The sequence below is a fragment of the Aethalodelphis obliquidens genome, unplaced genomic scaffold (genome assembly GCF_003676395.1).
Source record: "Aethalodelphis obliquidens isolate GAN/ISIS:26980383/991018 unplaced genomic scaffold, ASM367639v1 scaffold3, whole genome shotgun sequence".
Lineage (NCBI taxonomy): Eukaryota > Metazoa > Chordata > Mammalia > Artiodactyla > Delphinidae > Aethalodelphis > Aethalodelphis obliquidens.
The window spans coordinates 87,863,498-87,879,522 of record NW_020837947.1 but is presented as its reverse complement, the minus strand read 5'-3'; the positions used below and the strand labels follow the sequence as shown (position 1 = coordinate 87,879,522).

Sequence of the window (16,025 nt, the reverse complement as noted above, 5' to 3'; positions counted from 1 at the left end):
CATCTTTCTGAATAAAGCAGGCAGAGAAAGTGTGGGAAGGGAGCAAGCCCGTCAATCATGAGGTGCACAGTGTTCTGGACGAAGCCTCTAAATTCCATGATGATCTCAGTAAAATGAGTTCAGGATATTTTAACCCCACTGTTTTGATCCCATGTTTAGGAATAAAAACATTTACATCTCTCTTAAACTAACTTGAAAGTGTGTCTGGTGTATAGAAAGTATTTTCCAGAGAAAACCCCGTTAAATAAATTTAATATTTTTACTGATTTTCTGTTCATTGCAGTTAACTCTTTCAATTTTTCCCCATCTTTACTCTGATGATACTGTAGGGATCAGTGTTTTAGTGATGACAAGCACTTTTTATGCCAAAATTAACCTTCGTATCTGCATCGTGAGCTGTCTTCCATGGCCACACTTTCTGCCAGGCTCAATTTTGCAAAATCCAAATTTTGTCAATTTTCATTCTTTCATTTCTTTATAGTCATTTATAAATGTACTGTCAGTTTTTGCTATTGCTAGTTGTCTTGTTTTCTATCATATTTAATTTTCCTAAGTTAATTTGTAGTTTTCAATATTACCAATACAATCTGATTTTTCAAAACGTCTTTTAACTAAAACAGCGTCATGCATTAAGTTAGAGCTGTTCCCAGTATTATTATGCTGGTCCTTTCTTCTAGTAACCTTTGTATGGATTGGGTAAAAGAGACATAGTTTGTGTTTACATCTGGATGCAAAAAGCAAGACAAATGTGAACCTGGGCCCTTGGCTCGTTCAAAATAACAGAGTTAAAACATCGTGCTCTGTGGCAAGCTGGTTGGCTTTTTAAGGATAGAAATTTTTGTTTTGTAAATGTGACAGGCTTATGGTTCCTATATTTCTTACTTCCATTTTGTTTTTTCATAAATTTATGAAAATTTCTCTAACAAGACAAGTTTTCCGCCAGCTCCTCGAAGGGGATTTTCCGTCTAATGATTTTCCATTCAAGCTCTACCGTATTGAATTCCTTTAGGGTGGAATTTTGTTTCTGACAAAATTCTTTTCTAATGACTTCTGCAAATTTCACATTGAGGTCCAGGAGAAGAGTAAAGATAAAGTTAGATTTAGTTTTGCAATTCATCCTAGACATTGCAAGTGAAAAAAACCCTTGACTATTCATTTGTATTCTCCTTTCTCAGAAAAACACTTTAAAAAAGAGAGATTGTAAAACAAGGTTCTGAGGGATTGATGAATCAAGAGAGGGGATTGAATTCTAGGATTCCAGAATTAGGACAATCTAAACCTCCTTTGTGGAAGAGCATTTGGTTTGGAGAGTGCTTGAAATGCCACAAGACTGGAGAAAGTACAGAACAGATCTTCACCACATGCCTGTGAGCTATTATTCTACTTGGCACTGCATCCTACAATGTGGCCTGCTGCTGGCTTGAGGCTTAAATCAACAAGTAAAGGTTTTAGAAGAGCACAGCAGGTGCTGGCTGGCTATCATTTTTTAGTGGGTACTGTCATGGTCCCTGCAGTTAGGAAACATTCCTGGTCCTTAAGGGGCTCGTCTTGGTCTGGGGAACGACTAGCCACAATTACCCGACAGTGCTTGTTAAGGGCTGAGATAGAGGTCCGCCCAAGCTGCTGTGGAGGCACATAACCTAAACCAGTGGTTTTCAAACTTTTTGGTCTCAGAACCCCTCTTCGCTCTTAAAAATTACTGAGGGACTTCCAAGAGTTTTTGTTTATATGGTTTAGTGATATGTATTCATATTTACCGTCTTAGAAATTAAACCTAAGAACAATAAAGAACATTAAAAAAACCGAAATTCATTGTTACCGTAAATATTTATTATGAAAAATACATTTACCAACAAAATTTAATGAAAGAGTGGCATTGTTTTAAATTTTTGCAAGTATCTGCATTGTCGGGCTTCACGGAGAATGGCTGGATTCTCCTTTCTGCTTCTGCCTTAAATCGGTTGCTACACGTTGTTTCGGTTGAGGGAGATGAAGAAAATTGGGCCTTATACACATGCCATTGCAAAAGAACTGGAGACCCTCTGAAAGGGCTTGGGGGCCCCTCCGGAGATTCTCTGGCCACACTTGGGAACTGCTGACTTAGATCGGGAACATTTCTTGGAGGAGGCAGCTTGAGTCCTGAACGCAGACCGGCTCGCTAACAGGAGAACGACGAGGGCGAGGCGATTCACGACGGGACTGCGGTGCAAAGCCCGCAGGGATTCGTGGGGAAGGGGCTCAGTCCGCGCCACCCTCGCCCGCCATTCTGGAACACACAATTCGTAAAAAGCACCTAAGGGGGAGCAGATCTGCCCATCAATATCACATTAAGCAGGAAGCTTTAGCGGTTACTACAACCGAGAAAAAGCAACTGTGTGTAGCCTCAGCCCGGCCCCGGGCGGTGCCGCGCCCTCGGAAGCCCGGGAGGCTCGCAGCGCGCAGGCGCGGCGCGGCCCCGGAACGGTAAACAGTGCGGTCACGTGACGCGACCCCGCTCCAGCCCCCGCGCCGTCGCCGCACGCCGATGGCTGCGGGGTCTTGCGCCGCCGCAAGGTCCCCACAAGGCGAGCGACCCTCGGGCCCTGGGCGGCGGCGGCTGCAACGAGGATAAGGAGGGCGGCGCGGAAAACGGGAAGGCGTGCTCCGCAGTGGCCGCCCGGGCCGTGAGGAAGCAGAGGCTGTGGCAGCGACGCCTGCGTCCTGCGCGTACCCCCTCTCGGCGTAGCCGGCCCCCTCCTCCGCGGCGGCGCGGCCACCATCTTCCTCTCGCTGCCAGTGGTAGCGCTCGTCGGCGGAGCTGGTGAGTTGCGGCGCGGCCGCGGCCGGGCGACGGGCGGCCCTCCCCTCCCCCAACCCCAGCCCCGCGCCTCCGCGGCCTCCCGCCCTCCCGCGGCCGCACTCCGCGCCTTCCTCCCGCGCAGCGGGAAGCAGCGGGAAGGCGCCTCTCGGCTTCTTGCGCGCCGCCCTCGGCCCGCCCGCGCCGCCTCTGCCGCCCGGGACCGTTTGGGCCGCTGTGGCGGGGCCGCCGGGCGGAGGGTCGGGGCCTCGGCCTCCCCGCCGGCTCCGCGCCCGGGCCTCGGGGTGAGTGCGCCGCCGCGCGGGCGCGCAGGCCGGGCGGCACGGCGGGCGCTGCCGGGGAGGCCCAGCTCGCAGGCCCCGACCCGGCCCTTCGGCATCGAGCTTTGGGCCCCGGCCCGGCAGCCGGCTCTGGCCTTGGCCGCGAAACCGAGCCGGGTGCCCGCTGGTGGGGACGAGGAGTCGGCGCTCCATCCACCCTCCTGCGACCGCGCGCTTTTGTGCTCAGGACCCAAACTGTCGACTCCTTTTGCATAGTTTGAAATGAGAAGCCAGGAATCTGGCCTTCGATAATACGTGTAATTTAATGAGCCACTTGTCGATACGTGGGTGTTCATGGTGCTAAATAACTGATCACCTGACCCGGGGGGCGGGGAGGAGGGAGAAAGGGAGGGAATGTTGGTACCGCGCACAGTCCAGTGCCCCTTCTTTTCCCCAGCTGTGTATTGCCGGGTCCGATGACTTTTTCCCCATCTTTGAGTTTTTAAATGCTGATTTTCGAAGACCGTGATTCGAAGTAATTTGAGTGTGTGCTTATTGGTGCTCAGGAATCGTTTGCAGAACATGATCATGAATAGTCATTAACGTAAGTGGCAACAACGACTTACTATCTTCCTAGTCTTGATCTTCATCACATGTAGAGATGCTTAATTTAAAATGAAACATCGGTAGCTGATCCTTAGCAAATACGAACTTTAGCACGTTATTTTGGGGTGGGGGGGTGGAGATACAGTCAGCTACTTAGGGAGTGCTTAGATAGTACATTGTTCTACTTAGTTACTGTTTTGGGTTCTAACTTGTCTTCGCTTTTCTAAACTGGTTGTTTGAGATCTTCCAAAACTGTGTCTCCATTACTCATTCATTACCTACCATTTTTTGATTATTGAATGAAGTGTTTGGGATTGTGAAAATGTTGGTAGATATGTTTCTCTGGTAGAGACACTAGTCAAAGAACCAGGAAATCTTTGCAGCATTCTTGTTTTTGAATTTGTCTCTTCATTCCAGAGCATAAAACGTGTTGTGTTGTGAAGATTATTGTTTCAGATAGTGATTACTTAACCGTCATTACCACTTAGACCTTTCTTAATTATTATTTTTCCCCAGTTCTCTTTACTGGCCATATATTACGATAATGAATTTTCTCTCCATCAGCATCTTCATCATCACTATTTTAAAATATATACTCCATTTCCCCATGATAGTAACAGAATTTAAGGAAGTACTTTTAATAGCTATCATTGCGCTGATGAAGCCACACACAGTTCAGTCAGTTCCTTAGCAGCGGAAAGACAGACACTCAACTGAAGTGAGCCAGTTGTTAAGTATGCAGAACTACAGCCTTAGAGTTTAAGCTTTATTTGGTAGCTGTATGGGAGATTTGTGAGAAGGATAACACATGAGTTAGTGATGGGACAAGTTTTCCCCTGTTCCGTGCATGTTTTGTAGGTCCATTTACTGAAGAGCTTGAAAATATAATTTATTATACTGCTTTTACATACTTTGGGAGGATAGTGAACTTCCTTATCGATCACACTGAATTAGTTATGCATTCTGTGCTGTTGGGATAGACCTCAGATAACTGTCTAGCTTATCCTGTGATATACTCATCTGTTGCATGTTCAGATAAGTCAAACTATGAGAAGTGGTTTGTGTAAATGTAGGTGAAAAATAGCTTTGGTCCGAAGCAACTTTCAGGATAGAAAAATGGAAAGGAAGTTGTCTTTATGTTAATCATTTAAGACCATAATATTAAAATTTGAATTGTATTGAGTATTGAAATCAGGGAAGGTTGATAATTTTTGACATATAATAGCATGCTAATAAAACTTCTTGATAAAAGTTAGTTTTGGGGTACTAAAATATAGATATTATTTATCTTCCTTGACATGGTAACTTGGTGCTTGCCTTTGTGATACATTTTGCTTTCTTTTTTTTTTTTTTTGCGGTACGTGGGCCTCTCACTGTTGTGGCCTCTCCCGTTGTGGAGCACAGTCTCCGGATGTGCAGGCTCAGCGGCCATGGCTCGCGGGCCCAGCCGCTCTGCGGCATGTGGGATCTTCCCGGACCGGGGCACGAACCCGTATCCCCTGCAACGGCAGGCGGACTCTCAACCACTGCGCCACTAGGGAAGGCCCAGTTTGCTTTCTTAAATGTGCTATTTTTATTATTTTTTTCTTTACACAGATTTCTCACGAAATCTTTTTTACTTAATAATTTTTGTCTGGAGGTAAGATCTTTATTATATTTAATGAAGAAATGAGGTTTATTGATTAGCATTTCAGGTTTGTGGCTTACCACCACACAGTGTCAGGGAGTGCAAGGTTCTTGGAGTGCTGACTTCTAAATATTTTTGTTCATCTACATCTCATCAATTCTTTTGGACACGTGGTTGCTGGATTTCTTTTCTGCAACAGTACATCTTGGGCTCTATTTCTTTCATTTCTTCTTTGAGCACCCTCTGAGAATCCTGGAGTATCTTTTCAGAAGCATAGACAATTTATTTTTTAACTACAAAAAATGACTTGGCAAGTAGTTACACATTTCTGATGCTGTTGCATTTTTAAGAACAGCAAAAAAACTTCTCTCTTAATGTTGCCCTTTGATTACACAGCGAATGATATTGACAGTATTGATTTGATTCAAAATATTTGAGACCCAGGTGCTGTTTGTACACTCCAGGAACATCATAATCTAGGTTGAGAAACCAGATTCAGACATGAGATGTTAAGTCACTGTATTAAGAGTTAAAAGAGGAAGATATTTCAAGAGTTACAAAACACATTGTGTGAGGAATTGCCAAATGTATAGACTGGACAATTATGGCCATGCATCGTGTATTTAATATCGATCATTTTTTAATGGTCGGGATTAAAAGTTTTATGATCGTTTGTATAATGGAGAGAGGATGGAGAGAAATAGTTAAGCAAAAACTTCAAAATAGTATCCTGAAGTTTTATCTTTTGGCACAGTCTAACTTTATTAGGAAAATTTTGAATGGCTTAGTAGATTGTACAGAAAAGCTAAAGTTTTAATTCACTCATAATTTGTATGAGATGGCCACATGAAACCATTCTAAAATTGTAGTTTTTGAAAATAAATTGTGAAGTTTGTGGTCGATCACTTCCAAACTGCTGTTTGTTCTATATACACTGAGGACAGCCATTTTATTTTTTATATGTAGGGAGTGGCTAAGTGCATATTTCCCAATTTATTTTGGAAGTGGGCATGTCACTTTGTTTCCAGTATTTTGATGTGTGTTATGAATGTAGACTGCATAAAGTATAGTAGTTTAGAAGTGCAGGCTCAGGAATCTCACTGCCTGGATTCCAGTTTGGGTATACGGGCGTACCTCTTGTATTGTGCTTCGGAGATACTGCGTTTTTTACAAATTGAAGGTTTGTGGCAATCAAGCATGGAGCAAATCTATTGCCGCCGCCCATTTTTTAAACAGCATTTGCTCACTTTGAGTCTTCTCTGTCACATTTTGGTAATTCTCACGATATTTCAAACTTTTGCATTATTACTATATTTGTTACGGGTGTTTTGTGATCGGTGTTGATGTTACTATTGTCATTATTTTGGGGCACCACAAATCACAACTCTGTAAGATGGTGAACTTAATTGTAAATGTGTGTGTGTTCTGACTGCTCCACCGACTGGCTGTTCCTCTCTCCCTCCCTCTCCTTGCGACTCCCTATTCCTTGAGATGCAACAATATTGAAATTAGGCCAATTAATAACTCTACAATGGCCAGTAAGTGTCTAAGTGAAAGGAAGAGTCCGTGTCTCTCACTTTAAATCAAAAGTTAGAAATGATTAAGCTTAGTGAGGAAGGCATGTTGGAAGCCGAGATAGGCCAAAAGCTCGGCCTCTTGTGCCAAACAGCCAAGTTGTGGATGCAAATGAAAAGTTCTTGAAGGAAATTAAACGTGCTATTCCGGTGAACACAGGAATGAAGAGAGTGAAACAGCCTTACTGCTGTTACGGAGAAAGTTTTAGTAGTCTGGAAAGAAGATCAAACCAGCCACAACATTCTCTTAACCCAAAGTCTAACCCAGAGCAAGGCCTTATTAACTCTCTTCAATCTTGTGAAGGCTGAGAGAGGTGGGAAGATACAGAAAGAAAACTTGAAATTAGCAGAGGTTGGTTCATGAGGTCTAAGGAAAGAAGTCATTTCCGTAACATAGAAATGCAAGGTGAAGCAGCAAGTGCTGATGTAGAAGCTGCAGCAAGTTATCCAGAAGATCTGGCTAAGATAATTCATGAGGGTGGCTACCTTAAACAACAGGTTTTCAGTTTAGTCAAAACAGCCTTCTATTGGAAGAAGATGCCATCTAGGATGTTCATAGCTAGAGAGGAGAAGTCAGTGCCTGGTTTCAAAGGACAGGCTGGCTCTCCAGTTAGGGGCTATTGCAGCTGGTGACTTCAAGTTGAAGCCTGTGCTCATTCACCATTCTGAAAATCCTAGGGCCCTTAAAAATTATGCTAAATCTACTCTGCCTGTGCTCTGTAAATGGAACAAGAAAGCCTGCACGACAGCACATCTCTTTACAACATGGTTTACTGAATATTTTAAGCTCACTGTTGACCTACTGTCAGAAAAAAAGATTCCCTTCAAAATATCACTGCTGACTGACAATGCACCTGGTCACCCAAGAGCCCTGATGGAGATGGACAGTGGGATGAATGGTTTTCATGCCTGCTCACACAACATCCATTCTGCAGCCCATGGATCAAGGAGTCACTTCAACTTTCAAGTCTTATTTTTTAAGAAATACATTTTGTAAGGCTATAGCTGCCATAGATACTGATTTCTCTGAGGGACCTGGGAAGAGTTAGTTGAAAACCTTCTGGAAAGGATTCACCATTCTAGATGCCATTAAGAACATCGTGATTCATGGGAAGAGGTCAGAATATCAAGATACACAGGAGTTTGGAAGAAGTTGATTCCAGTCCTTTGAAGGGTTCAAAGCTTCAGTGGCAGAAGTAATTGTAGTTGTGGCAGTAGCAAGAGAACCAGAATTAGGAGTGGAGCCTGAAGATGGGACTGAACTGCTGCAATCTCATGATAAAACTTGAATGGATGAGGAGTTGCTTCTGATGGATGAGCAGAGAAAGTGGTTTCTTGAGAAGAAATCTACTCCTGGTGAAGATGCTGTGAAGATTGTTGAAATGACAGCAAAGGATTTAGATATTGCATAAACTTAATTGATAAAGCAGCTACAGGGTTTGAGAAGACTGACTCCAATTTTGAAAGAAGTACTGCGGTGGGTAGCATGCTATCAAACAGTGTGTCGTGCTGTAGAGACATTGTGGAAGGAAGAGTCAGTCATTGCAGCAGACCTCATTGTCTTCTGGTTTCAAGAAATTGCCGCAGCTGCGCCAACCTTGAGCAGCCACCACCCTGGTCAGTCAGCGCCACCAGCATCGAGGCAGGACCCTCCACCAGCAAGACGATTACAGCTTGCTGAAGGCTCAGATGATGGTTAGCATTTTTTAGCAATAAAGTATTTTTAACTAAGTTTTATACATTGTTTTTTTAGACATAATGCTATTGCATATTTAATAGACTACAGTATATTGTAAACATAGCTTTTATATGCGCTGGGAAACCAAAAAATTGGTGTGACTTGCTTTATTGCGTGCAATATTCACTCTGTTGTGGTGGTCTGGAACCGACACTGCAGTATCTTTGAGGTACATCTGTCCTGGGTATGTGACCTACACAATGATCTGGGCCTCAGTTTGCTCCTCTGCAAAATAGAAGTAATAATTGCACCTACCTCACAGGGTTGTTGTGAGAAACCAATGAGATTCTCATACAGTATAGTTAGCACAGAGCCTGGCACATAGTACATGCTCAGTACATGTTAGCTTGGTCTGTTATCACTTAGGCCATAGTGTTGATGACTTGTACTGTTTCTGTGGTTAATCCAAACTGCTAGAGCCTCTCATAATGACAATAGGGAATGGTTGTAAACTTGGAAGGTAATTTTCTTACTAATGGCTAAGTAATTCTGCTTTTGCCAGTCTCAACTTGTACTTGATAGTTCTTTTTCTAGGTTCTTAGGTCTGCTTTGGTCTTAGTATGGCAGTCATCTTGGATTCTTATGTATTCTTTTTACCTGATAAATTCAGAAACAAAGTTAACGATCCTTGTTTTTTCTTATGTAGTCTTGCTGGTAGATTCTAACCAATGAAACTGGACCAGAATTTGAAATGGGTGTGTAGAGCAGGTGATGAGGTTGCATTGCTTCTAGAATTGTACTTTTTAGAATTGTGTTACACCACATGTCTTAACCATTTAGTGATTTTCCTTGACTTTGTCTTGGAAGGATAACTTATTCATCTTTAACATTGTTATATCATGGTGGTGAAGAACTGACCTTTGTGTCAGCGGATTTGAGTTCTAGCTCTGTCATTTATTCTGTAATATTGGGTGTAACTTTGCTAAGCTTTAGCTTTTCTCTTATAAATTGAGAAGAATAATAACAGCTGCTTAATTGTGTGGCTGTGAAGTTTAATGACATTATACATTGTAGTTAGCACGGTGCCTGGCACATAATAAATAGTGAATTTAGCTGTGTGAGGAGATAATGCAGGACAGTGGTAAGTGCACTGACTTTTTTTTTTTTTTTGCGGTACGCGGGCCTCTCACTGTTGTGGCCTCTCCCGTTGCGGAGCACAGGTTCCGGACGCGCAGGCTCAGCGGCCATGGCTCACGGGCCCAGCCACTCCGCGGCATGTGGGATCTTCCCGGACCGGGGCAGGAACCCGCGTCCCCTGCCTCGGCAGGCGGTCTCCCAACCACTACACCACCAGGGAAGCCCTGCATTGATTTCTGAATGAAAATTTTTGCGTTCAGATTTCAGCTCCACCACTTACTATAGCAAGTAATTTTACCTCTCTGATTTCAGTTTTATTTATTTTTGTATAATCAAGATTATAATATAGCATTGTTGTGAGGAATAAATAAATGTAGAGCAGAGTTTCTTAACCTCAGCACTGTTTTTTGGCTGGCTAATTCTTTGTGGTGGGGCTTTCCTAGTGCAGTGTAGTATGTTTACTAGATGCCAGTAGCATGCCCTCCAGTTTTGATGACCAAAAATATCTCCATTTTCGAATTAAGCCAGATGTCCTCTGGAGAGGCTTAATCACCTCTGATGCTCTGATGGAGAACTAATGTAAAGCATGTCGACCGTTGCCTGTTCTGAAGTTAGAGCACATTAAGTTTTATATATTATCATTGTTTTAGTAGTGGTACCTTTTTTTTTTTCCTACTGCTCCTACTACTGCCTGTTAGAAATTTGCTAATAGTGAGCATGCCTGATGAATTGAGAGCTTAATTTAATCTATGGTGTAGGGGTCGGAAGGCAACAAGCAGTTCCATTCTCAGTGCCTTTGCATTTAGGTCTTTGCCTGAATAGCTGTTCCCCATTTATGCGTGGATCACTCCCTCATCTCAGGTTTTGGCTCACATGTTGCCCTTCTTATTAGCAAGGCCTTCATTTACTGTCTTACATAGAATGCTCTCCTCCCATCACTATTACAGTGTTTAATTATTCTTCATAGATTTTATAATCTCCTGATACATATTTGTCCCCCCACCAACATACTCATACACACGCGCACGTGCACCTTCGATAGCTTTAGTGACTTATTGGTAGGCTTATTCTGTGCAGTTTTTTTAAGGAAGATATGATAAAGTGCATAGTTTTACTTTCAGGATGTTTTTGAGAAGTTGAGGTAGTCAATTTTAGTTTGCTCTTAATTTAAAGGGGATTTTGGTAGAAGTGTAATTTTTTTCCCCTGTTGGTGTTTTCTAAATCTTTTTGCATTCTATTCATACACGAAACACTTAGAAAACAATATACACTGGTTTTATCAGTGTAAATGAAATTTGGCTGCAGTATAATTCTCTGAGTGACAGATGAAGCAAGTGGGAAATACCTCTGGACTCAGATTAAATTTTATTCAGGGTGTTAGTACTGATACTTATTTTTAGTTGTATTCTGAGTCTTTCTAAATGGTCCATTAGGACCAAACTCTGGCATTCATAATTAGCACCTGCTGTTCTTTTGCCTGGAGTAGCCTCTGGACCTTTAGGACCAATCTCACATGTCACCTGCTTAGCCTTTCTTGGCCTCATGGATTTTACCTTCCTCTGTGGTACTGAGAGCCCTTCAGTATGACACTTTAATATTTTGTTGTGATGTTTATATGTTGTATTTGTTTATATGTCCATACTTGATTTTGGGTTATGAGTTCCTTTGTTTTAATTATTAAATTTGTAATGCCAAATGTAAGGAAGCATTTAAGTAAAATTTCAGTGTAAAATTTCAGTAAAATATCAGGAATTTGTTTGTTTATTTATTTACTTATTTTTTGGCTGTTTTGCGTGGCCTGTGGGATCTTAGTTCCCCAACCAGGGATTGAACCTGGGCCCTCAGAAGTGAAAGCGCAGAGTCTTAACCACTGGACCGCCAGGAATTTGTTTAAATCAAGCAGTTTGTTTAACAGAGACACTGAATCGTCTCTTAAATTTCTCAATTAGATCGATTATCTTTGTCTGTCTACATGGCTAGGTATTTCAGGACATTGTATTTTAGGTTAGTGTTCTTTTTTTTTTTAAAGACCTTATTTTGGAGTAGTTTTAGATATATAGAAAAATTGCAAACATAATGTAGAATTCCCATATACCCTTTATCTAGGTTTTTTGATTGTTACATCTGACATAATACTAATGTCTTTATCAGAACTAGAGATTAACATTAGTATTAACTAAACTCCAGACTTTATTCTGATTTCACCAGTTTTGTTTTTCCACTACTGTCCTTTTTCTGTTCCATGACCCAAATCAGGATACCACATTGCATTTAGTAGATTAGTGTGTTCGTGTTAAAGTAAGGTTAATATTTCTACAATTGGCTAACATTTGTTTTACAATTTAGCATGGAGAGTTTTAATTTTGATATATTGAGCACTTGATATCTAAAACTGATTTTTTAAAATAAATGACTGTTTTATATTTCCATTCACTGCACTTTTAAGATAATCTTGCGATATGGCTGTATACTGTGATTTGGGGCATTCTTCCTTTGGAATTGGCTCCAGAGCCTGTTGGAACGACTTAAGAAAATTCAGTCTTACCAATTTATAACAATTTCACAGAACAGTTCTGTAGAAGTTGTTTTCTTTGGACCCATAAGTTTGGGGTGCTTTATACCATATTTTGTCTTGTAAGATCCCCAGTTGCATTGGCATATTAAAGGTGTCTTCCACAATGGTACCTGGTTAGTGAACACTTTTTGAATAAATTAAAGGTATTAAAGAAACGTAACTTTGTTATACCAGTCTTTCTCAACATTTGACGCTTTTATGCTAATCTGTTTATTTAATCCAGGGCAACACACTTTATATAAGTCATACTAGTTTTGGCGGAAAAAAACCCACCCCATACTGGAAAATTAGGTTCACCCATCTTATTTACAGTGTGCTTTACTTTTTTTTTTTTAAAAATTGATCTTTAAAGACTAAATATTGTCTGCTATCGAGATTAAAAAATATGCCACAGGCTCTGAAGGCACGTTTTAGTAAAAGAGTTTAGTAAAAGATTCACTAATAGTATCATTGAAAAAACAATATATTGCTCATTTAGATCACCCTTTAGAATGGGCTGGTTTTCGGTATAGCTAGGTGATTTCGAGCCGTGTTAACTGTACCTTCTGAATGTTGTGAATGTCCCCACCACTTAAATGTACACAGGCAGAAGTTGGTGCAACAGAAAGACTAACCTCAGGTGAAGTTTGTAGAATTTCCCAGACTTGTGTTGCTATGGGAATGAGTGTGTTGTCAGTAGATTCAGCATATTGTTTTTATAAGGAAAGTCAACCATTTGTTTCTAGAGCTGGAATTGCCTTTTTTTCATCTGGGATGCAACTCTGAAGAGGAGGTTGTTTCGGCTTGTGGTAAACTTTGGATTCCAGCATATTCAGATAAACAAATTTGTTGATAGTTCTAGCTGATTAATTTTGTAATTAATATTTAGTAATGTAATATTTAGTAATGTTTTTGTAAGTTATTTTTAATTACCAGAAATTTATTATACTAAAATTTCTTTGGAACCTAAAAATGTATTAGTGGAAGTATTGGTGATATATGATAATTGAGCCTTTCTTAGGTACTGAGATCAGATAGTTTCAGGAAATTAAAACTTTTCCTGACTTTTCATCACCATTGTAGCTCACAGTTTTCTCTAAATGTTATAAAGAATGCATGTAAGCTAATCAGCCAGTCAAACAGTTAACATTTTATTTCGGTGCTTTATTAATATTTCAATATAAATAAGTTGCAAAATTTGAGAAGAGATACTGAAATTCTATATTTAGCAGAGGATTAACTTTTGTGAGAATGAGGAAATTTTCTTTTCTTTAAATTTTAAATTGAGTTACAGTGAACTGCATCCGTTTAAAATGAACGGATTGGTGAATTTTGGTGGGTATATACACTCATAAAACCACTACCACAATCCAGATTTAGGACATTTTCATCATCTTCCAAAATATATTCCTGTTCCTTTGCAGTCAGTTCCCTCTCTTATCCAAGGCCCCAGGCAACTACTGATTTGTTGGAAAATGTTTTTAAAGAAGAACCTTTAATGAGTCAAATCTAGTCAATTTCTAGCTTTGTAGCTCAGTGTGAAAGGGTAGAGTTACCACCTTGGGCTATGTAGCCTTGAAACCTGGGTTTGAATCTTTGGCTCTGTTTTGTGACTTTGGGGAAGACGTTTAAACTATTTAAATGCATTTTGTCTACAAAACAAGGATAGTAATAGAGTGTATTATTTATTATCACTGGGCATAAATGAATTAAAAATGTAGGTAAAATGTTCAGCAGCATATAATATATACCTGGTAAATTGTATAATATTTTTGAACTTCGTATTCTCTCATTTTTATAGGGGAAAGAGTTCAAGGACAGTTTGAGGAAATTTTGGTAGATTTGGAGCTAAGAATTTTGGAATCCAAGAAGTTCTGGGTTAATTAGTGGAATTTTCTAGCTAACTGAATATTACTAGATTTTATTTAGTTGACTCTTGCCCACCACCCAAAATACTTTGGTTCGGTGTTCTCTGAAACCAGCTTTTGATAATCGAGGCTCTTCTGGAGCATGAAGTGACCTTTTCTGAGCAATGCCTGGAGTGTAGGTATAGTTCAAATAGGAGATCAGCTCCATATCTTTATAAACAGCACATAACTCACTAAAATAAATTTAAGTCTCTGATATATTGGTTTGTCATTTATCTCATTTTATCTTAAAAGGGGTTCCCCCCCCACAATGTGTGTATGTGCACGTCTGTGCCTGCGTGTATGTAGTTTTTTGAGTTTTGATTTGTTGGGTTTAGTTAATAGTTTCTTTCCGTTTTTTCTCTTTACTCCTACAAAAAAACCTTTTTGTCTTTCTTTAAATAATTTAAATGCATTGTAAATAAGACAAGGCTATTTTACAGTTTTAATAGGTATGGGACAATAATTTAAATGATTTGGTTTTAGCTCTTTTATATGGATTTTTATTAATAAGCAGTGTCTGAGTCTTAATTTATGAAAAGATTATGGTTAAAAACATATGGTTTTTATGGTTTAAGCCATGTAATTCTTTCAAATGTGTCAAATTAATGGACTATATATACATAGTTTTTTTTTTCCCTAAAAAAGTGAATTAAGTAAACATTTAATAGGATCTCTGGTAAAATGAAATTTTACATGCATGATGAAGAAACATTGTGTAGCAAAGATTCATACTACATGTCCAAATGTATATTCTAAAAGCAGTGAGGATTTTTTTTAAACCATTCAGAAATACCAAAGTGTGTTCTAGACTCAAAACTATTAAAATAATTTGGTTTTAGGTGATTATCAATTGATAGCTTTATTTCTTATGGTATTTTTTTTGTCTTTCTATAGGGCTGAAAGACACACAGAAGTCTTCATGGATATAGTTGATACATTTAATCATTTAATTCCTACTGAACACTTAGATGATGCCCTATTTCTAGGATCCAACCTGGAGAATGAAGTCTGTGAGGATTTTAGTACAAGTCAAAATGTCTTAGAGGACTCGCTGAAGAACATGCTCAGCGATAAGGATCCTATGCTAGGATCTGCAAGTAACCAGTTCTGTTTGCCTGTTTTGGATAGCAATGATCCCAATTTCCAGATGCCTTGTTCAACAGGTAATTCTTACTTTTTTTTTTTTTTTTTTTTTTTAGTCTGCAATTTAAAGTAAAGATTTTTTTTTTTTAGATGAGGGTAGTGCATTTAGGGTTCTTTTCTTTGAATTTAGAGCTCCTTTTCTAGGCATCACAATTAGAATTTAAAATTTAAATTTTCTTCTAAGGAATGTGGAATTATCTTCAAGGATATTGTGGATATAGATAGGGTTACCGTATAATTTGTCATCTAGAATGGGATGCTTTTTTGAGAATCATAGGGGGTGCTGTTAATAATTACATCATGACAACAGGTCATGATTGGACTCTCTCTAGCAAATAGGGATTGCCTTGCCAATGGGGACATGATGTCATCCCAGGCCTATTGGAGTCAAGGGGAATGGCTGAATTGACCTTTTTCAGTGCCCCTCCCTGCCCTTCAAATTTAATACTTTGTGTGCTCCCATTTCAGATCTTTTAGTATTTTGTATTTGTATTTCAAAACCAGAGAAAGAACTGTAGACCTTTGCTGTCCAGCATAGCAACCACTAGCCACTTATAACTGTTGGCCTAATTGGAGATGAAATGAGTCTGGTCCTAATTGGAGATGTGCTCTAAAATGCACATTTGATTTCAGTGTGAAAAAGAGATTGTAAAATATTTCATCAAGTTTTAAAAATGTAGATTACACATTGAGGTGATATTTTTGGTTAAATAAAATATTGTATTAAAATTAATTTCAC

The 16,025-nt window shown here is 39.9% G+C and overlaps 1 protein-coding gene across 6 annotated transcripts in view; it reads left to right on the top strand.

Moving 5' to 3' along the window:
• Positions 1 to 2,692: 2,692 nt before the first annotated feature.
• The window catches only part of PHF3 (PHD finger protein 3), a 103,982-nt gene continuing 90,649 nt past the window's right edge, over positions 2,693 to 16,025 (top strand). For 3 of the 6 annotated variants that reach the window (XM_027093342.1, XM_027093329.1, XM_027093377.1), the window contains exons 1-2: positions 2,693 to 2,800; positions 15,038 to 15,306. In XM_027093342.1, coding sequence (XP_026949143.1) covers positions 15,063 to 15,306 — 244 coding nt within the window. In that variant the 5' untranslated portion in view covers positions 2,693 to 2,800; positions 15,038 to 15,062. Of the gene's footprint in view, positions 2,801 to 3,540; positions 3,662 to 15,037; positions 15,307 to 16,025 lie in introns of those variants that run through there. The other 3 variants (XM_027093366.1, XM_027093350.1, XM_027093334.1) reach the window with 2 other exon arrangements.